General features: G+C 48.3%; 1 protein-coding gene across 1 annotated transcript; it reads left to right on the top strand.

Moving 5' to 3' along the window:
* Positions 1–1,994: 1,994 nt before the first annotated feature.
* Cplx4 (complexin 4) lies at positions 1,995–24,485 on the top strand. Its single transcript, XM_004654781.2, has 3 exons — positions 1,995–2,161; positions 7,805–7,892; positions 24,258–24,485. Exons 1-3 carry the CDS (start codon positions 1,995–1,997, stop codon positions 24,483–24,485), a joined length of 483 nt encoding a protein of 160 aa, XP_004654838.1.
* Positions 24,486–25,580: the final 1,095 nt, after the last annotated feature.

Here is a 25,580-nt window from a genome sequence, read left to right as displayed (position 1 = left end):
AGTGGGAATTTAGAGATAATGTTTTAAATATGTTATCTTTCAAGCAACCATCTAAAAGCAAAAGTAAAAGTACTAATGTATGTCCTCAATTGAAGAGCACTGAGTAAAGTTTAGAGTTTACCTGAATTATATATATATAATATATATATATATATATATATAAATTTAGTTATTTGCAAGCAGAGAGAGAAAAAAAAAACATGGGTGCCCAACGGCCTCTTGTCACTGCAAATGAACTCCAGACACATGTGCCACTTTGTGCATCTAGCTTTTGTAGGTACTGGGAAATTGAACCCAGGTTGTCAGGCTTTGCAAGCAGTTTCTTTAACCACTGGGCCATCTCTCCAGCCCAAAGGATCTTTTTCAGTCTATTATGTTGAGGCCATTTGTGCAGCATTTTCAAATAGGTTAGTGAGGAGAATGTAGACCTTAAAATACATAAGGCAAACATTTTAAGCAAAAATAAAATCAAGATTATATATTTATACTCTAAGGGACTTCTAACATCCCCGTAGGAAATACCTGCAACCCCACTGAGGAGCATCCCCAGTGGAATGGGGGCAGGGCTGAGGGAAAAGAGGGTAGCAACACATGACGTAGCCATATGAACTACGTTGTTAATAATAATTAGACACAAAATAAAAAATGGTAATTTGTGACAATATGTATGTTTTAGACATTCAAGATCTTATTAATTCAATAAAAATATATTTTGGGGAAAAAAATAAGCAAAAAGAACATAACTTGCAGCTTCCAACCCCAGGACTTTAATTAGAAACATGCTAACATAGACTAAAAGTCTTAGTTCTACTCAGTTATTACCTTGGCCAAAAGAAGATCCCAGCAAGAGAGCACGTGCTGCTACAAAACACGGTCAAAGTTGTGCCCAGGTCAGGCAAGGTGGCACACATCTCTAATCCCAGCACTCAGGAGGTCGAAGCAGAGGCAGGAGGATCGCTGTGAGTTCGAGGCCAGCCTGAGACTCCATCGTGAATTCCAGGTCAGTCTGGGCCAGACCCTACCTCACAAAAAGAAAAACAAAAAGGTGTGCTCAGGTGAAACAGAGCACCTAGACAGTGAACTATTTGTAGGGAAAGACAGTGTCCTGGAACATACTGATGACCTGACTGACTCACAGAGGTTCCTCTGAATCGAAGCCGCCAGAATGCCTACACGCCTTTCCCAGCGGATGAGGAGTGACACTTATATGCAGGAGAAGCTGGGCACACCTTCCAATATGAATGAAAGACTATGACTCCCCTTGCCGACCCCCGGCCTGGCGTGGGTAGGTATGTGTGTGACGTATGCCCGTGGAAGCCAGACAAATTTTTAAGCAAACCCAAAAGCAAATGCTTGCCTAGTACTTAGAGCCCAGTGAAATAAAATATGAATCAGAAGGATTATTTTTGCTTCACGAAGCATTCTGCGTTTTACGTCAACACGATGTTGCGCCCAAGGGCTGGAATGTGGGAATTCCACAAGAGCTATCTAATCCGCTGGCTCTCATTAATTTAATTGAAACAGGAGTCTTGACAAAAGCCCTGCTACATTCATGCTTTTACATTTTAAGAGACAGGGACCCAGCTCAGTGCATAAGGCCCTAGGTTCAGTCCCCAGCAATGCCAATGATGAGACAATATAAAATGTTGGAATGGCTAGGGACAGAGGGGCAGGGCTGTGAGTGGCTTGCTCCCTGTGAAATTAGCTGAGTGTATTAAGCGTAAGACAGTGAGTTGCGTCGGATCGTGGGCTTTAGTAATCGGACCCATCTGCCCGTTTGCTAAGAGCTCACCCTCTAATCCAGCTTATGACCAGCGAACCACTCTCCTTACCACTGTGCCCTTGGCCAGAGGACGCAGTGACAATCCCCGGCTCCTAAATGCCTGGCTGGGATTGAGGATATTTGTGGGTTTTGTCTTGAGTTTTTGGGGGGTGTTTTATTTGTTTTGCTGGTGTTGTTTAGGTTTCGTTTTGAGTTTTCTAGGGCAGAGACGATGGCTTTCTTTGTGAAAAACATGATAAGTAATCAGGTAAAGAATCTAGGATTTGGAGGCGGGTCTGAAGAGAAGAAAGAAGAAGGAGGCACGACGGACCCCGCAGCTGCTCAAGGCATGACCCGAGAAGAGTACGAGGAGTACCAGAAGCAGATGATCGAGGAGAAGTGAGTAGAGGCCGCCCTGCTTCCTGCGGCCCCGCGGTGGCTCTCTGCTCCCAGGGTGGCGCTCCTTTGACTCCCTGCCTCGAACCTGAACAAAGGTGGCTCTGCTAAAGTGAACCGCCCTTGACACCGGCAGCCACTTGTAGAAATGGAGTGAGCAGTAGTTCTTTTCCTCTTGTTCATTGTTGTCTCCAAAATATATGTTTATTTTTTTTATTGAGGAAGGGTCTCACTCTAGCCCAGGCTGACCTGGAATTCACTATGTCATCTCAGGGTGGCCTTGAACTCATGACACCTCCTACCCCTGCCTCCCAACCCCAAAATATTTTTATTCAGAATTTTAATCTATGAACGCACTGTAATTTGATCATAATCCCCTCCCACTGCCTTTATTAGTCCCCCCTCTCCTGCCCCCAATTCCACTGAACCCCCTCTTTCCATGTGGTCCCTCTTCTATTTTGATGTCTCATTCTCTGTTTTCTTCCTCCCCCATCATCTGCGTCATAATGATGATGATCTCAGTATTGCGCAGGCTGTGTGGAGCTGGCAGCCCCCACTGTCATTGAAGTTAAATCATCAATGTACCAGTCCCCTCAAGTCCTCCTGTCTGCAGAACAGTGCCCCAAAGTCCTCCTCCCCACCCTCTGGCCCTTACGTTCCCTCAACAAAGTTTCCTGAGCCTTGAAGGGCATGATAGAGATGTCATGTTGAACGCTGAGCCCTTAAGACCCTCTTGTTTTCAGTACTTTGGTGAGTTTCATAGCACACTTCCTGGTCTAGGCATGATTTAATTGGCCTCAACTTAATTGGTCAAACAAAAGCTTGAGTATAGTAGGGCTGAAGAGATGGCTTAGTGGTTAAGGTGCTTGCCTGCAAAGCCAAGGGACCCAGGTGCAATTCCCCAAGACCCACGAAAGCCAGATGCACAGGGTAGCACATGCATCTGGAGTTCGTTTGCAGCAGCTGAAAGCCCATTCTTTCTATCTGCCTCTCCCTCCCTCTCTCAAGCAAATACATAATAATACAAAGTTTTAAAAAAATTTGAGTATCTTTTAAAGCTTTCTGAAATCCACCCTACCAAGTAGAAAGGTTTCAAATTGTGAGACTTCAGACTTTGTACCTAGAAGAGGGTCTTAAAGATCAACATGTAATGCAATTTCTGTGATCTCACGTTAAAAGTCCAAAAACTTAATGAGAATTGTGATACCATTTATCAAAAATATTTTTATATAGCCAGGCATGGTGGTACACGCCTTTAATCCCAGCACTAGGGAAGCAGAGGTAGGAGGATTGCTGTGAGTTGAAGTCTACCCTTAGACTACATACTGAATTCCAGGTTAGCCTGAACTAGAGTGAGACCCTCAAAAAACCAATATATATATATACACATATATATCATACCATTTGTTATGAAAAGACTGAACAGAGAGAATATAGAATAGTATGATGAATACATATATATATGTATATATGTTAATCAACAGTTAACATTCTGCCACATTTGCTCATCTTTTTTTTTTTTTTTTTTGGTTTTTTGAGGTAGGGTCTCACTCTGGTCCAGGCTGACCTGGAATTAACTCTGTAGTCTCAGGGTGGCCTTGAACTCATGGCAATCCTCCTACCTCTGCCTCCCGAGTGCTGGGATTAAAGGCGTGCACCACCACGCCCGGCTTTTACTCATCTATGAATCATTTTTGAAATATAGACATGATACTACAGCCTTAAATATTTTGTCCCAGTACATGTAAGATAAGGCATTCTCCTACCTATATAAAATGTGATGGGGGTAAAATATTTTAATATTTTTAATGTGATATTATTATAGAAGGTGAATATGACCAATAATTTGTTACTGCTCAAAGAATGATCCTCAAGTAAGTGTAATCTATGTGTGATTTTTTGAAGTGTCAAGTAGAATTAAGTTAAAGGTTTTAAAATAATCAATTTGGAATTGAAGTTAAATGTTGATCACGTTGCAAAGGTATTCCTTTGTCTCTAGCATGGTTTCTTTACTGGTAATGAATAGTGGCTAAGCCCTGTCAGTAAGATGATGATGGGCGACAGGTTGATGGCCTGCAGGAAGCCTGAGGAGGAGCAGTGCACACCTGTGGTGGAACCTTGTCAGAGGTATTTTGAAAGAAATCATGGCTTGTTAACTACCCCCAGTGCTTACGCTTGATTTTATAGTAAAGTCGGTTTTAAGAGGCAAACGAAGAGCTGTGGAGATGGCTCAAGGTCAAAGGTACTTGCTTGCAGAAATGTAGATGCAATTGCAACACTGATCTCAATCCTAGGATAAAACTTTGCCAAAGCAATGGCATTCTATGAATACTGACCACTCCCCCCCCCACACACACACACATAGAAGGGGAAACAGGCTGCTGAAGAGAAAGAAGTATAATAAATAAAGTAAAATAACATCGCACAATGAGAAATGGTCAGAAACTTAGACAATATGCCTGACCATGCCAAACATCACTGAGTAAATCCAAGCAGAAAGTCTGGCCACTGACGCAGCCCCAGGCAGCTTAAACGATGTCCTGCTTTCTCTTCGTTTCCTATGTGGACAAATCAAAACTCAAAGTGACAAGACGGTACTGTCCATCAGTAGACTGGGCTGTGGGTCACCCACTGGACTTCGTGTTTGTGAGTGAGAACATTCTAGATGTACAGGGGCTCCAAAGTTAAGAAGCAGTGCAGGCAATCCACAATCTCCACGGGGTTGACCTGCCTCCCCAGTGAGGAGGGGCCCTTTGGAAAAGGGGCAGGGAGGAGGGAAGGGATGGTACCAACATGTGTTGTTTACATACTAATTATGTCCATATCTAACAAAAATAAATAAAAAAAGAAACAGTGCTGAGACAACAGGGAAACTTTTCCCATGATGAGAGAGGACCTTCTATTCGCTACTCAACTTCCCAGCTCCATTACCTTGAAAGTGATGTACAGAAGTAGCCATCTGGGATGGAGGGATGGCTTAGTGGTTAAGACACTTGCCTATCAAGCCGAAGGACCCAGATTTGATTCCCCAAGACCCACAGAAGCCAGATGCATAGTGTGGCCCATTCATCTGGAGTTTGTTTGCAGTGGCTGGAGGCCCTGGTGTACCCATTCTGCCTCTTCTCCCTCTTTCTCTCTCTCTCTCTGTCTCTCTCTGCCTCTTTCTCTCTCAAATAAAATATATTTTTTAAAAGAAGCTGGGGGCTGGAGGGATGGCTTAGTGGTTAAGGTGCTTGCCTGTAAAGCCAAAGGACCCAGGTTCAATTCCCCAGGACCCACATAAGCCAGATGCACAAGGTGCGCATTTGTCTGGAGTTCATTTGCAGTGGCTAGAGGCCTTGGTGTGCCCATTCTCACCCCCCACCCCCGCTCTCTCTTTCTCTCTGTCTCAAATAAATAAAAATAACAATGATTTTTTAAAAAAGGAATAAGCTGGGCATGGTGGTGCACACCTTTAATTTCAGCACTCAGGAGGCAGAGGTAGGAGTATTGCCACTATTTTGAGGCCTCCCTGAAACTACATAGTGAATTCTGGGTCAGCCTAGACTAGAGCGAGACTCTACCTCAAAAAAAAGAGGAAAATTCTTTCAAGATTTTTGTATGTTGAAAGTTTTCATAGTAAAATATTAGAGAAAGGATCTTTCTCCTACCCATGCCACATTAGTATCTTAGAGAAGTCATTTTCTTTTATTGCTCTCTCAAAACTGGAAGGTTGAACACATTGCTCTCTCAAGCCCATTCAGAGGAGACAGTCTGCAGATGGATTTGTGTCCAGACAGCACCTGATCCAAGGCCCAGTGATCTCTCATTGAACCTGGTTGTTGGCTTCAGATGTAACCCATCTTTGTGGTCTACCCTTTGTGTAATAGTTAAGATAACTGTAAAATTTGAAGGCAAGAAACAGGAACCAGACTGAAGAGATGGATGAGCACTTGCCTGCAAAGTCTAATGACCAGATTCTATTCCCCAGGACACATGTAAAGCCAGATGCACCGAGGTGCATGCGTCTGGAGCTCATTTGCAGTGTCCGGAGGCCCTGGTGTGCCTATTCTCTGTCTGTCTCTCTTCCCTCTTTCTCTGCTTGCAAATAAATAATTTAAAAATGAGAGATAGGAACCAAGTTCACCTAAAATGTAAATGGGGGGGGGGTAGAAAGATGGCTTAGCAGTTAAGGTGCTTGCCTGCAAAGCCAAAGGACCCAGGTCCAATTCCCCTGTACCCACATAAAGCCAGATGCACAAGGTGGTGCATACATCTGGAGTTCATTTGCAGAGGCTGAACGCCCTGGAGTGCCCATCCTCTCTCACTCTGCCTCTTTCTCTCTCTCTCTCTCTCTCTCTCAAATAAATGAATAAAAATAAAATATTTTTAAAAATCTAAACAGGGAGCTAGGAGTGGTGGTGCACACCTTTAATCCCAGCACTCAGGAGGTGGAGGGAGGAGGATCTCCATGAGTTCAAGGCCACCCTGAGACTACATAGTAAATTCCAAGTCAGCCAGAGCTAAAGTGAAACCCTATCTCAAAAAAAAAAAAAAGTAAACAGGGGATCTATTTTAATGCTGCACAAAGATTCTCAGTGGAGCCCAGAAGCAGAACTCCTCCCAGGCTTCCCTTGGGCATTCAGGAGGAGCCAAAAGCTCTGCAGCGTGGCCGAGCACTTTACCTGTTTCTCGCCATCATTCTTTCTCCACATAGTTGTTCTTGGTTTGACCAGCAGCCAACTCTCTCTTCTCCTCCCCCTCTATGACTTGGACCATACAGCCAGTGGGCAATGGCAGCTGATGGCCTTCAAGTCCACGGGCTGCAGTCTCAGCCGCACTTCAAGTCTGTTTTCTTGGTCCCACTCCGGTATTCCCAGAGTCTTCGTTTGCACAACTAAGTCTAACCCAGTACAGCCAGGGGCAGCGCATGTAAGTGCGTCAGAAGCATACTTTGGTCATGGCTGCAAAGAAAACTGGGTCTTGTGAGCTTTACACACATCTCCAAAGGGGTCTGCCTTTGTCTAGATCATTGTATGCAAGGGAGTCCATTTCAAACCGGCTGAATCATAAGCCTGATTGGGTCATCCACAGGGCAGGACCCAAGCCTGGCACCCTAAGAATCAACCTGGCTTCCTTTGAAGATAGCTTTGACCAGGAAAGGGACTCTTGTCTGGACTGGGGGCCGGAGAGACTGAAAATGAAGGAAACAGCTTTAGGTCACATCTCCAAACACCTCAGACTGGAAGGGATGCCTCAGGCCTGGACAAGAGAAAACACTCAGAGAGCTCATTAAGAATCTAGATGCCCCTGCCCAGCCCCAGGGGTACAGATGGCAGAAGTGGGCTGGATTAGGAAGCTGAGGGTCAAAGGCCTGGTCCATAGGCTCCTTCCGGCTCCTTCAGGCATCCTCCCCGACACTCTCAGCTTACATCTGGGAGACATTCCCAGGTCCCAGTTGCCTGAGGGACTAAGAGATCTACAATGATAGTAGAACCAAAGACAGGCAGACCCTGGGGACTCAGGGGAATGTCCCACATTTCCTAGATGTCGTGGGCCATGGGATCTCAGGTGCGCCCTAGGCTCCCCGTCTCCTGAGCACCAGCTGGAACGTCCAGGGCTCTCTATGTCTTTATGACCCTTTATCTTATGCTTTGCTTTTTACAGGATAGAAAGAGATGCTGCATTTACTCAGAAAAAGGGAGAGAGGGCGTGCCTCAGAGTTCACCTCAGGGAAAAGTACAGGCTCCCGAAGGTAAGACATTGAACACAGAAACACCTCATTATGCTGATAGCGAAGAAGAAGAATGTTAGCTTATTGGCACAGAGTCATGTTTATAAGTAAGTATGTGTCTTGATCATTTACATCTGTAGCATTGTAAAAAGAGCACTAAACTAGGAGTTCATAAAATCGTGAAAAGAACATTAAACTAGGAGTTCATGAAAACCACAATGCCTCCATAAAATTCCTGCTCCACTGCTGAAAGTGAAGTCAATACTACAGATGGCATTTATCACTTATTTTTACAAATATTCACTTATTTATTTATTTGTGCATGTGAAAGAGTGAAGGAAAGTATGGGCACACTGGGACTGCAAACAAACTCCAGACACAGGCACCACTTCGTGCATCCGGCTTTACATGGGTCCTGGGGAATCGAACCGGGGCCGGCAAGCTTTGCAAGCAAGTGCCTTTAACTACGGAGCCATCTCCACAGCTCAACAGATGATATTTTAATGTAGATACCCCTGGAGAATACAGAACTTCTATTCATCCACACATAATGGAGACAGTAGGTCCTGGGGGTCCTGCCGTCGCCTCCAGCTACAGCAGAGGAAACAGGCCCACGGCAGGAGACCGCTTCCTGTCCCAAGCCTGCCCATCCGCGCGGGGGAGCCGAGGCCTTACTCCCTTACAGCCCTGCCTCTGTTTAAAGGAGACTTGCTTGGAAGATGATGGCGTGGTGATGACTCTTCCCTAGCACCCCTCCCCTCTGAGCGCTGAGAGAACACAGCTGAGACAGTGTCACTGGTTTACTGGTGGGAAGAAAACACTGACAAGCTGTGGATCTGATGTGCTGTGTGAGACTTGTCTCCAGGTGGCAGAGATTAGCATTCTGCTAATCGGACTAGCTCCTTCGGTGCCTGTCTCCTCACTGTCTGGGGGAGCCCTCAGCATGCCTGCATGCCTTCATCTCCCGGTGTTCCAATTGCTAGTCCAAAGGCGCACCATCCCATAGAGGGGGTCATCTATCTGAAGCAGCCAACAAAAACTTCCTCCGAAGTTCCTCCTCTCCAGAGAATGAGGGCCAAGCCTAAGTCTGGATGGTTTAGAAAGTACCCCAGAGTCTTTCCTTCAGTGGGTCCCCTGCAGATCCTTGAACAAGCTGCTGTCAGAAGCTACTGGACTAAAAACCCTAGGCACGCCCACCGTCCAAGCCAGATCACTGCCGAAAGCAAGGGCTTTGGACATCCTGTGGGAGACACAGATCTCCCAGAGGTGCGAGGAACTCAGCTGTGCTGAGAGTGAAAGGAGGGAAGCTCAGTAGCATTAATCGCATTTCCTGAGCAACCGGTGGTCGGCGAACGCGCCTCCTGCCACCCCGCACCAGCCCATGCCAGCCTGCCAGCTTTGTTGCTGTCCCCACGCGCCTGAGTCATGTAAAGAGGAAGCACGTGTACACTCTGTCCCTTCCATTCTTGCTGTCTGGCGAATTTCCTGAAACTCCCTGGGATGTCATTGGCTGTCTGACAACGTGACATGTCCTAGGCAGGAAACCTGTGACAAAATCATGCTGTCTGACTGAAGTCCCCAGTACCCCCCCCTCGGGGCCACAGGGTCACGCCTTGCTTAGGACGAAACAGAATCAAACACATGGCACACATGATGAGCTGCTCATGCATCTTCCACACAGGTTGGGCTTTATTTATTTTGTAAAGTTATTTATTTATTTTATCACACACACACAGAGAGGGAAGAGCCAAGAGAAAGAACAGGTGAGCCAGGCCTCCAGCCACTGCAAAGGAACTCCAAAACATGCGCCACCTTGTGCATCTGGCTTATGTGGGTCCTGGGGAATCAAACCTGGGTCCTTAGGCTTTGTAGGCAAGTGCCTTAACCACTAAGCAATCTCTCCAGCCCCTAGTTTCTTCATTTCTTACCAAACCTTTATAACTTTAGCTATATTAAGAAATGTTTTTGCCGGGCGTGGTGGTGCACGCCTTTAATCCCAGCACTCGGGAGGCAGAGGTAGGAGGATCGCCGAGAGTTTGAAGCCACCCTGAGAATACATAGTGAATTCCAGGTCAGCCTGAGCTAGAGTGAGACCCTACCTTAGAAAACCAAAAAAAAAAAAAAAAGAAAGAAAGAAAGAAAGAAAGAAAGAAAAAGAAAAAGAAATGTTTTTGCTCTTTCTTTTGTCTCCTTGCATGGCTCACTCAGCTCACACGCACCCCACCCCCCGCAAAGCTGTTTAGAATGCCCCATGATTTCATGATTTTGAAACCTCACCTGAAAGTTCCTATAGACCTTGAAGGACACCCTGGAGTTAATCTCATCTAATGTCACTGCCGCATTGTACCTGAGGAACCAGCAGCCCAACAGAGTGAAATAACTTCATAAACCCACAGAACAGAGATTGCAACTTAGGCCTCCCAGCCATGGGAAAGAGCAACACACCAGAGGATCTGATGGATAGAGCTCACTGCCCCCTCATCAAAAGCCAGAAGCTGGGCTGGAGAGATGGCTTAATGGTTAAGGTGCGTGCCTGTGAGGCCAAAGGACCCAGGTTCAATTCCCCAGGACCTATGTAAGCCAGCTGCAAAAGGGGGTGGGTGCATGTGTCTGGAGTTCATTTGCAGTAGCTCCAGGCCCTGGCATGCCCATTCTCTCTCTGTCTGTCTCTCTTCTTTCTATCTTTCTCACTCTCTGCTGGCAAATAAATAAATAATTTTAAAAGCCAGAAGCTGTGGTAGGTTACTGTTATCCCAGCATACTAATGGTGAGATGGGAAGTGGGGGCAGGAGAATTTCCCAGAAGCTTGCTGAGTATAGCACGGAACAATCACAGTAAAAATGAGAGAGAGAGAGAGAGAGAGAGAGAGAGCTGGAGAGATGTAAACCTGAGGACCCAGGTTTGATTCCCCAGGACCCACATAAAGCCAGATGCAGAAAGTGGTGCATGCATCTGGAGTTTGCTTGCAGCAGCAGGAGGCCCTGGTGTGCCCATTCTCATTCTCTCGCTTAAATAATTTCTTTAAAGAATGAGAGAAATCCTGCCTCAAAACAAGGTGAAAAGTGAGGATCAACACCTAAAAGCTGTTGTCTGATGTCTGTGTGTACATGTGCATGCATACACACACACACACACGTACACACACAGAGCTTTCTATCCAGTGTTGGTATCTGCTCTTGTGTGTAAACTGTCCCAAACATTTGAGGCAGTTTTGCACTCCACCTGGTTTCAAACTGTGCTAAAACAACTGGGACAGCCCATACTGCCCACTTGGGGAACATGTCACTGAGTCCCACCCCAGTAGCCGCAGAGGGTCCTCTTCCTTCTTCTTGTTGTTGGGTGGTTTGCCCTGAGACCTGCACAGGGGCCTAAATTCCAAAACACTAGAAAGCACCCTACACCTTCCTGTCCACTGCCAAGTTGGCTCCCAGCTGCGGCCTCTCTAGGACATGTTCAGATTATGTTTTCACTTTGTAAAAATCGATTCTACACAGTGTTTCAAGAATTTGCTGGGCATGTAAAAAGTAATGAAAACAAAGGTACTTCTAATCAAATTGCTTACATTTTGCAAAGCACATGGAAATTTGAATCTACCATAGCTGTGAACACAGTACTTAAAAGAAACTGCAAAACATACACACACATCACCACCACCACCACCACCATCCAGATCAAAGTCCACCTAGCGGAATTATCACCCAATGTGGCTTTGGCTGCCTCCTCGGGCCTCTACCTGCATCCCCGCCCACCCACGCGGTTCCAGGAGCGGCTTGGAAGCCTGTGAGGTTTACAAGAGGCTCTGAGATCGGAGGTAGGCCGGTGGCTCTGTCCATGCAAAACATGGGATGGGACTCTAGAGGATCAGTGACACAAGTCTGCTGGGAGCCAGGGCACCTGCTTATGACCAAATCTGGGATGCCTGGCGCCCCCTGGTGGTCGTCATCAGAAGGCTGCTCCCACTAGGCAAAGGCAGAGAGGCCACCTGAAGGGGGTGGGGGGTCCTAAAGGAACCATAACCATAGAAATAAATTTCAGGGTGCTCCTTTCCTATGCAGAGTTTCATCCTTTTGCTATCTAAGCAGAGACTGTGCCTTTTAGCTCTTCCCATGGTGATGCAGGACGAGCTAGAAACAAGTGTTCATGTCTCCTCATTAAGTGGTGAGCTTTTGAATTGACGTTCATTTTGAACAAATGGTGGAATTAGAAGTTTGGTCCACAAGAGAAGACTGGAGACCTGAAGAATGGGAGCTCCTAAGTCCATACTTTCACTTGAATATGGCCTCCAGCCAACCTGTCCGGAATGGCAGGCTTCTGGGTTTATTGCACAGCGGATGAATCTTCGGTTTTCCTTGGACTGTGACACAAAGTCATTCCCCGTGGGACCATTGGGATGCTCTCAGAAAACCACGGTGCAGATGTGAGCCTATCCTCTATTACGAAGCCAGAGGCCCTGGGAAACCAGAGGACACTCTTCTTGGTCACCAGGCATGTGATGGAAGAAGCCGGGCTTCTAGAAATGGAAGGAACCACAAGGAAAGAAAGGGGAGGCTTGTCCCAGCAGCCCAGAAGGGCTCATGAAGTCTGGACTATGGGGGATCTATTAGAGTGGGAAATGGAGCCACGGTTGCCCGAGTCATTACCTGTACCCCATCCGGGATCACTTCAGAAGAATACACCCTTGGTTTTCCACAGCGCCGTAAGTTGTCTTCCCACAGTCGGTTCGGACGTCTGGACAGCTGCCACACTCAGCTCCTGGGCACCAGCGGTCGAGTGATGCTTACCTTTCGCTGGACTTCCTTTTATTCAGGAACGTGCACACCACGCACACACACCACACACACTCAGTGCATAATTGCAAGAATCATGTGCATTTAGGAAATTGTGGATGGTGACAGGCTTCCTGTGGCAACAGAGACACCAACCTCCTCAGTCTTCACTTGGCGTCTGGTCACGCCCGTGTCCCCATAGTCCTCTGAGTCACCCATTTTCTCCACAGAACACGTGCTCTAACAAAGAAGATGGCTCTGTGCAGAAAGCAAAGGTCACAGGGACTTTAGTGGGTGCCTAACAGCACTCCCTCCACACAGTGTTTGCAGAACATCTACCCGGGTGTTATCTTATGAAATCCATAATGTGTAAATATTGTCATAGAGTACTAACAGTCCTCAGTGCAGTGGGCGAATCCAACATGTGCTCCCACTAATAAGAAATGACCCCCCCCCAGGATCCCTATTCACAATTCTCCAGTGTCACCACCCCCCATGGTTGACATAACTGCATGAGTCGGCTGAGACATGCCCCTTTACCAAGGGCCGACAGAGAGCAGGCTGGAGGCAAGGTCTTCCTGGGAGCCGCCATGTTTCCTGAGGCTGACTGTGGCAGGCACACTGTGCTTTCTGAAAGAGCTGGCTGGCTGGTGTGCACAACAAAGGGGGTTTTACTCTCTTGCTGGCCGGGAAAACAGTCCCTTTAAAGTGGAGCCACGTAGGCCCGTGTCTTCTGGTGGCCATTGTTAATTGCAATAAATAGATAAGGCATAGACAGAAAGACCGAGCTGTCGTGATCTGCTGCATGCATGCACATGACGTGTGTGCATCTAAGCGAGTTGCTAGAATGTTCAGCTGAACACACCCAGCGTGTGCTGGCTTCCTCTGGTTTGCAATTCGAGGCTATGGCAATACTTGCGACGCCTAGCATAGGGCTGGGGGGGGGGGGGGGCTAAGTGTGTAAAGCACAAGGAGCGGCGTTCAGGTCCCCAGCACCCGTGCGAACACCAGGTGGGCATGGCGGCCCTCCTGTCGTCCCGTCACTCAGGCTGGGGCGACAGAGGATCCAAGGTCAAGCTGGCTGGCTGGACAAGCTGGGTCAGTGAGCCCTGGGTTCAAGTGAGAGGCCCTGCCTCCAATAATAAGGTGGAGAGAAATCAAGAAAGACACACAGGGTCAGCATCAGCCTCCAGCCTCGACACGCGCACACACACACATACAGACACACACACACTCTAACGCTAGAGGGTATCACATACACCGATTGTCCCCTCATCTACACCTTCAGTTTCTCCTTCTCTAAGGCTTCCCTCCCAACTAAACCAATCATGCAATGCCTTGCTAGGTGTCCTCCGTTATCCAGCCCTGGTTCCCACCCCGCACATACCATCTCCCTTCAGATACGCAGCAGGGTGCCACCATAGCTCCGCGCTCACAGAACCTCTGCGTCCGTAGCACTGCGGGTCGCGTCCTCTTTACAGCACACGCTCTCTTCCATGTACCCGTCTGCTGCTGAGGTTTCTCCGCCTCTTGATTTCTGTCTTTTCCCCCAATCTGCCCCTGTGTTGTGGAATGTTCTAGGATGATCCTTCAAGCAGCTCTTTTCCTCACTCAAGTGTGCACATGCTGACTGGATGACTGAACCTGGCTATGACTTTCTACTCTCACTAACATGTTGATGTCTCTCAGCTTGGACCTCCAACCCATCTCTGTTCCCTAAACATCACTGTTGTGGCTCCCCTTACCTGGTGCCTCACTAGCAAGACAAGATCATATGCGAAACACCCCACTCATTACCCCCTTAAAACTGCCCCTCCAAAGGCCCTTAGCTCCATTGATAGCAAACCTAGCTACCCAAGTCCAGGCTGGCATCTGAAGCTCACCCTCGACTCTTCCCTCTGCGCCTCAGCCTCGCATCTAGTAAGCTACCAGGTCACCTTACGTCACCTTATGGAGCCCATCACACCCCCACTCGAGCCTCGCTTCCCACCTGGGTTGGGCCAGTAACAGGGCTCTCCTCTGAGTCTCAGAAATGCAGTGTTGCCAAAATGCAAGCCTGGTCTAAGGAGATGGCTCAGTCAGTGAAGTGCTTGTCACGAAAGTAAGAGGGTGTGTGTTCAGATCCCCAGCACCCACGTAAAAGCTGGGCATGGCAGCGCCCACCTGTAACCCCAGCACTGGGGAGGCAAATGCAGGAGGATTTCTGAAGCTTGCTGGCCAGCTGCAGGTGCAATGTCAAGGAATAAGATGGAGAGTGATGGGAAAGACACCTGACATTGACCTGTGGCCTCCACATGCACAAGCATGAACATAGACACAAAACCACAAAAGTAATGAAGACCTAGACCTGTTCCTTCCCTGCTGTTGTTTTCATATTTTATTTATTTATTTACAGGTGGGCCAGGGCCTCTAGCCACTGCAAACAAACTCCACATGCATGTGTTACCATGTGCATCTAGCTTACTGGGGAATCGAGCCTGGGTCCTTAGGCTTAACAGGCAAGCGCCTTAACCTCTAAGTCATCTCTCCAGCCTCCTGCTGGTGCATATAGAGGATGATTTTGAGCTTTTAGCAAAAAGTCGAGGCCATAACCTGCACACCATGACATGGCTTTGTGGCTTTCTCTGTCCAGCCTCACCTCAGGCTGCTCCCCACGGGAACTGGTCCTTTATCCCACTCTGCCCTACATAGTGCTTCCTGCACTCCCTTTCCTGTTGGAAAGGGGTGTGTGTGTGTGTGTGTGTGTGTGTGTTTAGTGCTGCTTCTTCCAGAACCTTCCATGCCTTCCTTCCTCTCCCCCACCTAAGACTGATTTATGTCCACCAAACCCAAGTACCCATAAGGCATTAATATATATACATAATTACATCACCTTTAGACCTGGAATACTCACAGCCACCTTGTGCTCCTTGACAGAGGGCTGGCTTGTTTATCTTGCTACTCGGTGCCTAGCATGAGCTCTGTTGTATAAAAGTTGGGGACACATATGCACAGCACACACACACAATGACTGTTGAATGAATGTATGTTATTGGGATAAGGGAAAGAAAGGTAACATACTCAAAGAACAAGACATTTTTTTAAAAAAATAGCAGAAGCCAGGCATGGTGGTGCACACCTTTAATCCCAACACTCGGGAGGCAGAGGTAAGAGGATCACTGTGAGTTCAAGGCCACCCTGAGACTACCTAGTGAGTTCTAGGTCAGCCTGAGCTATTAGAGCAACACACTACCTTCAAAAAACCAAAATAAAATAAAATATAACAGCAGAAAAAAAAAATCTTCCACAAGAATTAGATTAAAACACATTTTTAAGTGAAAAGAATTAGGTTAAAATGCATTTTCAAATGAAAAGAAAAATGCTGGCTGAGTTATCACAATTTTGCATGGAACACAAAGGCTACTTTATATTACAATTGAAATATCATATTTCTTCAAGTATAAGAGGTCATAATGTTTTTAATAAAGCCACAAGATTCTTTCTAAAAGCAAATGGGCCATGTCCCCAGCCGATTCAAGATGTATACGTAAGTCAAGCCAAATTAATAAGAGAAGAGACTACCACAGGGAACCCCAATCCTATTATCAGAATTGTCAATCTGGGCCGTGGCGGGGAGCAATGTGGTGCTCCCTGCTGAGCCGTGCGATTTCGTTACACCTGGTGTTTGTCTGATGCATTAAGGACATGGCTCATTACTGAGAGAGTTGAATGTGGGAAGAAACCCTGGCAACCCGGAGACACCAAAAATCCTACTAAAATCAACTTTAAATTTGGCCTCGTTAGAAAAAAGTAATAAAGATGATTCTTGAGGTGTCTTTGGCAGTGTGGTTGGGAACAGCCTTGGGGCTGCCGGGCAGGGTCTGGGACCCCCATGCCCTCCTTCATCCAGCAGCTGCCGCTGGTGGCAGGGAAGCCCTCAGCAGTCTCCTCCCCTAGCCTCCTCTTCCTCCCCCACTTCCCATCCTCTGCCTGCCCCAGTTCCCGCAGCTCCTCTGCAAAGAGCAGCGAACTGAACTTGCAGAGGGGAGAGGAGACTCCAAGGAAGCGGCTCGCAGCCTTCCCCTGTAACCTCCAACCACCCAGGCAGACTGTGAGCACCGGCTCAGAGGCAAGCAGGACTTCTCAAGTCCACACAGTCCATACTTGCCATAGCAGGTTTGCACCCCAAGCTGGCCTGACCCCACCCCATAGACCATGTTCTTCTGGTGGGCCAGCCTGGCAGCAGCCATGTTGGATTGCCAAGAGAAATGACATCCTGACAAGAGATGTGTGTGTGTGTGTGTGTGTGCAAGCCAGCACACATATGTTGAGAAAAGGTTTTGCTAGCCTTGTTGCATTCGCTGTGCAGTTCCGGCTGGCCTCAAACTGTCAGAAATGCTCTGTCGCAACCTCCTGAATGCTGGCATACGGCATGCCCTTGCACGCCTGTCAGGGAATGACATATTTGCCACCTTTGCCACGTGGGACCTGGCTTCCTCATTCGTGAATGAGAAGCTTGGGTATGTGACCTTTAGGGGTTTCTGTCTTTTGGAACCTTGGTTACCTCATACACAAATGAGAAGTTTGGCTAGGTGGCCTCTTGGGGGCCCCAAGAGGAAGGAAGGCCGGGTGTGTACAGCTGGGACGGAGATATTCGGTCCCCTGAGACACATACTTTTACCAACACTAACAACCGCGGCTATCGTCAGAAGAGACAGATTTGCGCGCTCTGCCATGTTCCAGATGTGCCGGGGTTCTTAAGAAGCTCCGAGGGGGGCTGGGGCTAGTCCTGGGTTTGGAACCCCTGAGACTATGTAAATGCTGGGTGAACGTGGTGGGCAGAGATAGGAAATCTCCGGGTCTTGCTGGGTATCTAGAATCACTGAATCAGTGAGCTCTATGTTTGACTGAGAGACCTTACTGCTGTAGATAACATGGAGAGTGATCCAAGCAGACACTTGATGTCAACCTCTGGCCTCCACACACGTGTACTCATGTGCATGAGAGGCACATACATACCTGAATGTACGCAACACACACATGCACGCACACCTAGCCACGCCAAAAAAAAAAAAAAAAAAAAGAAAAGAAAACGCTCAGGTGAAGAACAGCAGCAGCAGGAGTGCCCATGAATGCCCTGAGACAGGCCAAGCCACGTGCTTGAGTCACCTGAGAGGTTCCCAGGGCGTCATCTCCCTCAGAACCTCAACAGTGAGTAGTACTTTGTGGCAACTAAGTGACGTCACCAATGGGAAGACAGGGAAAGTTTGCTCAACCCTTGCCTATCCTGCATTTCATGTATCGTGCACCCAAAATAAGTGAATAGGGCGAAACACAGCCACATGGTTCTAAGCAACATCACATAGGTATCTGCTTAGCCACCAGCTGGCTGGACTCTCATAGCATCAGGCCCTCAGCTCCATGAAGGTAAAACTGTGGAAAACAATTCATGCCACCTCTCAAGGCTGGCTTATTATGACCCAGGGTGGCACAAGTCTGAAAGCCAGGACTGGGCTCACCCTTAGGAAAAAGGTCAGGGATCACTTATAGGGAAAGACATTAGCTGGGTGTGGGGCGATTTCAACAATTGGGTATTTAGCCCTGGTAATAAGACAGTAGCTCTGATGAAAAACAAATAAAAGATTAAGCTGGAGGCCAATCAGCTGGCAAAAATCGCTCACTTTCAACTGCATTTACCAGTGTTGTGAGTTGATAAGATTTCTAGAAATGCGAGCTAGAGAGATGACACACTCCTATCTCAATACTAAGGAAGTGGAGTTAATGGTATCATGAGTTCAAGTCCATCCTGGGATATATGAGACCCTGTCTCTAAAGAAAAACTGGGGCTGGAGAGATAGCTCAGCAGTTAAGGTGCTTGCCTGCAAAGCCTAATGACCCAGGTTCGATTCCCCAGTACCCATGTAAAGCCAGATACACAAAGTGGCCCATGCATCTGGAGTTTGTTTGCAGAGGCTATAGGACATGGTATAGCCATTCTCTTTCTGTCTGTTTCTCCCTCTCTCTCTCTCTCTCCTTGCAAATAAATAAATAAAATATTTTTTAAAAATTTAGAGAATGGTTTCTAGAAGCCAGATGACTGACACAGAACATCTAGGCACGTGCGGTCTGCTCGGTCCGCTCTTCCCGTACTCACCGCCGGGCCTCCTCCTGCACGCTCAGTCCTCTCCCTAAGCTGCCTCCTCCCGCCCCCAGCGATGCTGCTCTGAAATGTCTATAACTGAACTTGTCTCGGAGGGCTATGAGAGGACACTGCTGCCTCCCCTTGAAGTGTGAGCCATGTCACTATCTCTGCTCTCCCCACCTAAGCTCTGTCCCTGGGCAGCATAGAGTCCAGACAAGACGGCCCTTGTCTGAGGACTAGATTAGATCCTGCCAGCAGGATGGCTCATTAGGAAGGCACGAACAAGGCTGCAGTGTCTGCTCAGGGCACCCCACTTCCGCTCCTTAATTGCTGGCTCTGCCCTGTGCCGTCCGCCCTCCGCTCCACTGTGTCCCAGGCCTTCTCTGTCCACAGGCACCTGGACACAGACATCCCCCTCCCCCTCCCCCTCCCCCTGGGATATTAATAACACAGCCACCCTTTGTCCTGGGCTGGAAACATGGGAGACGGTTTCATGGCATGTTTTATTTTTAGGATTGTGTATGTGCCTGTGTGCGCATGTTCATGGGTGTGAGTCTAGGTGTGCACGTTCCATTGCGTGTGTGTGGAGGTCAGAGGACAACCTCAGTGTTGGTCCTCACCTTCCACTTTATTTGAAGCAAGGTCCACTGCTCGCTGCTGCATGCGTCAGACGAGCTGCCCGCGCGCTTCCCGGGATTCGCCCGTCTCCGCCTGCCGCCCCTGTTGGAGTGACAGGTGCACTTTGCCGCGTCCAGCTTTATGTGGGCACTGGGCATGCAAACGCAAGCCGTCATGCTTGTGGCACAGGCACTTTGCTCTGAGCCATCCACCTAACAACCCCCACCTGTTTTTGGTTTGTTGTTTTTTTTTTTTTTAGACAGGATCTTATATCCCAGGCTGGCCTCAAACTCACTATATAGCTTAAATTCCTAATCTTCCTGCCTCCACTTCGTAAGTGCTGGGATTTTAGGCCTGTGCCACCACACCCACTTTATGTAGTGCTAAGAGTGAAACCCAAGGCTTTGTGTATGCTAGGTAAGTGACCTACCGACTGAGCTACATCCCCAACCCTTAATGTCATGTCTTATTCAGTGTGCTCAAAAATCACAAAGTCCACTAGGGGGCTGAAGGGATTGCTTAGTGGTTAAAGCATTTGCCTGCAAAGCCAAAGGACCCAGGTTCAATTCCTCAATACCCATCTAAGCCAGATGCCCAAGGGGACACATGCATCTCGAGTTTGTTTGCAGCAGCTGGAGGCCCCTGGTGTGCCCATTCTCTTCCCCCACCACCTCTTTTTCTCTGTCAAATAAATAAATCCATAAACTATTTAAAGAAAAAAAAAGTCCACTAGGCACAGGACATGGAAAGCGACTTGCCTGAGGTCACAAAGAGATTGACAACTCTGAGACTCAAGCCCATGTCCTCTGCTGTCAGGCGACTTCCATCTTTCTCCTGCCTTAGGCCGTCGTGTGGATGTTAAGGGCAAGTACACATGAGACCCACTGGGCCAGCCTTCGCTCTGAGACTTGCTCAGACGGCAAGGATTAAAGAGGCCAGAGATCCAGGGTCAGCGGCAGGGGCTTGCTTTTGTCCTCTCGCCACTCACCTCACTGTGCGGTTCAGTCAAAGGCGTCCAAGGCCCAGCTGCAGCCAAGGACAGTGGTTTATTTCCACAACTAGACTGACCTCTCAGAGAAATGTCCTGCAGCAGTGTCCTTCTAGAGCTATAGTGAATGTAGCTGTGTGACCAAACCCACTGACCACATCCAATGCTGCCCTTAGACCTGGACAACTAGGACCACCTGTTCTGGACTCCACATTCACAGAGTCTCCGTGGTCACTTCATAGCCACACCCTCCTTCAGCTGAAGTCAGGCGTCTGCAGAGCTAAAGAGACGTACCTACGACAACCCATGCCCTCTTTTGTTCTGCCTCCTCAGGACCCCATATTTTTCTTAAGTGAGTTTCGGGAGCCTGCTCAGGTCTCCTGGGAGGATCTTTGCTCCAGAAAGTACCCAAGCTGATGCCTGAGCAAAGGGCCATCAACCTAAAATGCCTCAGATGGAGCTAGGGACCAGGGAGAATGGGGACCAGCTTGTCAGCCAGATAGCTGTCGCTGCCCAGGCTCACATGCAGGGGGAGGTTGGGATGGACGGCCCAGGTCACACACAGCCTCACAACCTAACACAGTCTGTCAGACAACCCAACACGCAAGCCTGTGAGCTTACCTACAGTGAGCATGACCCCATGGACAGGACTGGAGAAATGGCTTAGCAGTTAAGGCACTTGCCTGCAAAGCCTAAGGACCCAGGTTCCTCTCTCCAGATCCCATGTTAACCAGTTTCGCAAAGGTGAGGCAAGCGCAAGGTTGCACATGCCCACTAGGTGGCACAAGCGTCTGGAGTTCAACTATGGTGGCTGAGGCCCCAGCATGCCAATTCTCTCTCTCTCTCTCTCTCTCTCTCTCTCTCTTTCTCTCTCTCTCTCTCTGTCTCCCTCACTCCCTCCCTCTCTCTAAAAATAAAATAAAAAGATGAGTGGACAGAGCTCTTGCCAGCAAAGAGTGCACTATACAGGCTCACTGAGGTAGTGAGTAAACACCACTGATCCCACACCAGAGACCCTCCTGAGCTGGAGAGAAGGGTTTACAAGCTAGCCGCATCCCATCTCTACGAAACATCAATTAGTTTGTCCCAGACTAGGGCAGCACCAGGAATGTCTTTTTAAATCATTTGCATTTGCTGTGGGGAAGCAACCAAGAGGTCAGACCGTCTGTATTAGTGTACACCGAAAGGGGGTCAGAAGACGTCTGCGGTCCCCACTCCTCCACAGCAATGCCCAGGGGATGATCTGCAAGGAAAGTAGCCCCTGAGGGTAGACAAATAAAAATAAATACACATGCAAGGTACACTGGGAACCCTGGGGACCAACTAATCCCACAACAGTTGAGGAGGAACTAATTTGTTAAGCATGAGGAGGGATGAAGACGAGGGTGAGTGAGAGCAGTCTGTGGGGAGGGCCTGGGTGAGGAGCCTCTCCCCTGAACGCATGGCCTCCTGCGCATCAGGCCTGTGTCCGCCAAGCTCCTTCTAGAGTGGGGCTCTCAGGATCTCTACCAGGAAACTAACAAGAGCGCACCAGGGAAGGGCTGCTCAGCTCCACCTCTCCAAAGATGGAGACAGTGGTCAGGGCTGGGGCCCACCGGCCCGATTTACACATGGAGAACAGTGCCCACAGTCCCCTGAGTGCCTTCCAGACCTTGTGACACCTTGTGCTTCTGACAGTTTCTACCTTGTGCCCAGATGAAAAGAATTCCCATCTCCCCTAGGTGGTAGACTTATTCTCCCCAGGAACTCCACAGGTAATGGAAACTTCTTAAACCAGTATGGTCTGAGACTATTATTTTGATGTGATTCCATGAGCTCTGGCAACAAATGCAAGACTGGTCACAATCTGTAGGGGGTGCTAACGTTGATATTTTCTTTTTAATTTTTTTTTTATTTGAGAAAGAGAGAGAATGAGTATGCTAAGGCCTCTAACCATTGCAAACTCCAGTTGCATGCACCACCATGTGCATCTGGTTTATGTGGGTACTGGGGAATCAAACCTGGGTCCTTGGGCTTCCCAGGCAATTGCTAAGCCATCTCTCCAACCCATATTGGTCTTTTGTATCCTTACCATTTCTGACACCCTACATCTTTACCGGCCACCTGAAATCCAGTTCCCCTTCATGTTATAATGTGACTGGGAAAAAAAAAAGGCAGAGGGTTGGAGCAATGGTTCCGTGATTAAGAGTGCTTCCTGGGGCTGGAGAGATGGCTTAGTGGTTAAGTGCTTGCCTGTGAAGCCTAAGGACCTCGGTTCGAGGCTCGATTCCCCAGGACCCATGTTAGCCAGATGCACAAGGGGGCGCAAGCGTCTGGAGTTCGTTTGCAGTGGCCAGAGGCCCTGGCGCACCCATTCTCTCCCTCCCTGTCTCTCTCTCTCTCTCTCTCTCTCTCTCTCTCTCTCTCTGTCTCAAATAAATAAATAAACAAAAAATTTAAAAAAAGAGTGCTTCCTGTGCAAGCACAAGGGCCTAAAGGGGCCTGAAAGCACCAGGTTCAAATCCCCAGATACCAGGTAAATTGCTGGTGTGGCCTTGTGCACCTCTGACCCCAGTCCCACAGATGGAGCAGTGATTAGAGATCCTGAAAAACAGCAAGTTAGGGGATGGAGTAAGAAACTCTGGCTCAAGGACAAGTGCAAGAGTACAGGACACGGGATGTTCACCATCAGCCACGCGGGCCGAAACACCTCGCCCACAGCAGACGGGGCCACTAGGCACACAGACATGAAAACTCCACACACACTCACACACCAGAAAAAAAGAAGGAGGAGGAGGAAGAAGGAAGGAAGGAACAAACTTGTGTGAGAGCCACCAACTAGGGATATCAGCAGCACATGGTTCTGCGCCCCCACCCAGGGGCTCTCTACCCAGTAGAAGGAAGGGAAGGAGCAATGGCTAAGCATAAGTCACCACTCTAGTGTGAAAAGTGAATGACCAGGTCCTCTATGGTCAATCCCAGTCCCTAGAGGTGGTGGCATGGGTCAGACAAGCTCTACAAAACATGTTGCTCTGCAGAGGATCTGGAGTGAATGTCCCAGCTTCTGTATACATCAATATCAAAAGAAGGCTTCTTTTAAAAATATTTTAATTTATTTATTGGGCTGGAGAGATGGCTTAGCGGTTAAGCGCTCGCCTGTGATGCCTAAGGACCCTGGTTCGAGGCTCGGTTCCCCAGGTCCCACGTTAGCCAGATGCACAAGGGGGCGCACGCGTCTGGAGTTCGTTTGCAGAGGCTGGAGGCCCTGGCGCGCCCATTCTCTCTCTCTCCCTCTATCTGTCTTTCTCTCTGTGTCTGTCGCTCTCAAATAAAATTTAAAAAAAATATTTTTTAATTTATTTATTTATGTACAAGGAGAGAGAGAGAATGGGGGGGATGGGCACAACACCAGGGCCTTTAATCACTGCAAATGAACTCCAGGTGCATGCATCACTTTGTGCATCTGACTTGACATAGGCTCTGGGGAATCAAACCCATGCCATCGGGCTTTGCAAGCATCTTTAACCACTGAGCCATATCCCCAGACCCCAAAAGATCTCTTAGCACTCAGCTCTCTGGGTAGCCTTGCCAGGGTTTCAGATCCAATGAGATCAGACCATTTATATTTCTGATAGGCTCCGAGATGCTGCTAACGCCTCTTGTCCAGGGAGCCTGCTGGTAACCCATGAGGCTGGAAGATTCTGGTCCACATAAAGTGCACAGAGGGGCGGGCCTCCTAATGGGATAAGCTGTATGTAGCCTCACCCACTGGTAGCAGAAGCTTGGCAAAGCTTTCATTCATTCTTGGCCGGTCTTTATCTATCTTCCTGGTGCTTTGACATTTTGTTTAGCTAGTTAACTAATTGGTTAATTATATAGTTATTTCTCTATGTGTGATTTTCTTTTTCACCCAGAGTGAAATGGATGAGACACAAATCCAGCTAGCTGGAGATGATGTGGATGTGCCAGAAGACCTCCGGAAGATGGTGGATGAGGATCAGGAAGAGGAGGAGGACAAGGACTCTATCCTTGGGCAGTTACAGAACCTCCAGAACATGGACTTGGACACCATCAAAGAGAAGGCACAGGCCACCTTCACGGAAATCAAGCAGTCGGCAGAGCAGAAGTGTTCTGTGATGTGAGGGGTGGCGGAGGGCGGGAGGGGAGCCTTCGGCAGGAAGACGGGTCTCCTGTGGGAGGGACGGCAGTGTGCGTTTTAGCATAGCGAACCATCTAAGAAAACCATCATGGGAAAGCTGTTTACAAACACATAGACAATTAACTTGGTCATTCTAGATGTTTCTGGGAAAGCATGTATGCTTTCAGGCGGGAAACATAGTTTCCTTTTAGGCATAACTATGAGGAAGTAGGAAATACCGGCTATAAATGATGGCACAGACACATGTCCAGTTAAAGATCTAGGAGAGTCAGAAAAATGCCGTTGCCTCTCCAGCGTTCTTCCACAGACAGCAGGGGCTCCTTTCTTTAGCCACCAGCATGCCAGTTCCCGGCAGAGGAGGACCTGGTGGCCACCCGAGACAAAGGCTGCAGGCTGCAGCGCCATCAAAGGTCCTTCACCCCTCCTCCCAGCATCCCCGATTCCATGAGGGTCTCCTCAAATCTGTCACTTGGACGTCGTGTAGGTCACTTTGTGTTCCTGTGACGGACCTGAAAGCTTAAGAAGACGCTGTGGCTTGTGGCTCTGGGGGTCCTGGTGTATTTGACTTGAGCAAAACACGGTCGTGGGAATAAGTGGTGGAGTGAGCTCGTCACCTTGTGGTAGCCAGCAAATGAGAGAGAGAAAGAGAGAGAGGGGTCCACGGGCTTTGAAGGGTCACTGCAGTGAACTTAGACTCTCTTTGGGTTCGAGGTTATTGTCTTACTTTTCTTTTTTTAAAAAAAGTTCTCTTAACATTTGTTTTTTCCTGAGGTAGGGTTTCACTCTAGCCCAGACCTGGAATTCACTATGTAGTCTCAGGGTGGTCTCAAACTCACAGAGATTCTCCTAGCTCTGCCTCCTGAGTGCTGGGATTAAAGGCGTGCACCACCACGCCCGGCTCTCTTACCATTTTTAATTTTGGTAAACTATACACAGCATTGGCGTTGCCATCGTACATCGACAGTGGACAGTTTAGTGGCATCAAGCACAGTGACATCTTTGCATCAGCACAAACACCCTCCACCCGCCCCCCACAACCAAATATTTCATTTTCCCAGGTGAAAGTCTACCCCACTAA

This window comes from Jaculus jaculus, chromosome 15, assembly GCF_020740685.1.
Source record: "Jaculus jaculus isolate mJacJac1 chromosome 15, mJacJac1.mat.Y.cur, whole genome shotgun sequence".
NCBI classification, from domain to species: Eukaryota; Metazoa; Chordata; class Mammalia; order Rodentia; family Dipodidae; genus Jaculus; species Jaculus jaculus.
Note: the sequence above shows the minus strand (reverse complement) of the source record. Positions and strands in the feature narration are given on the sequence as shown.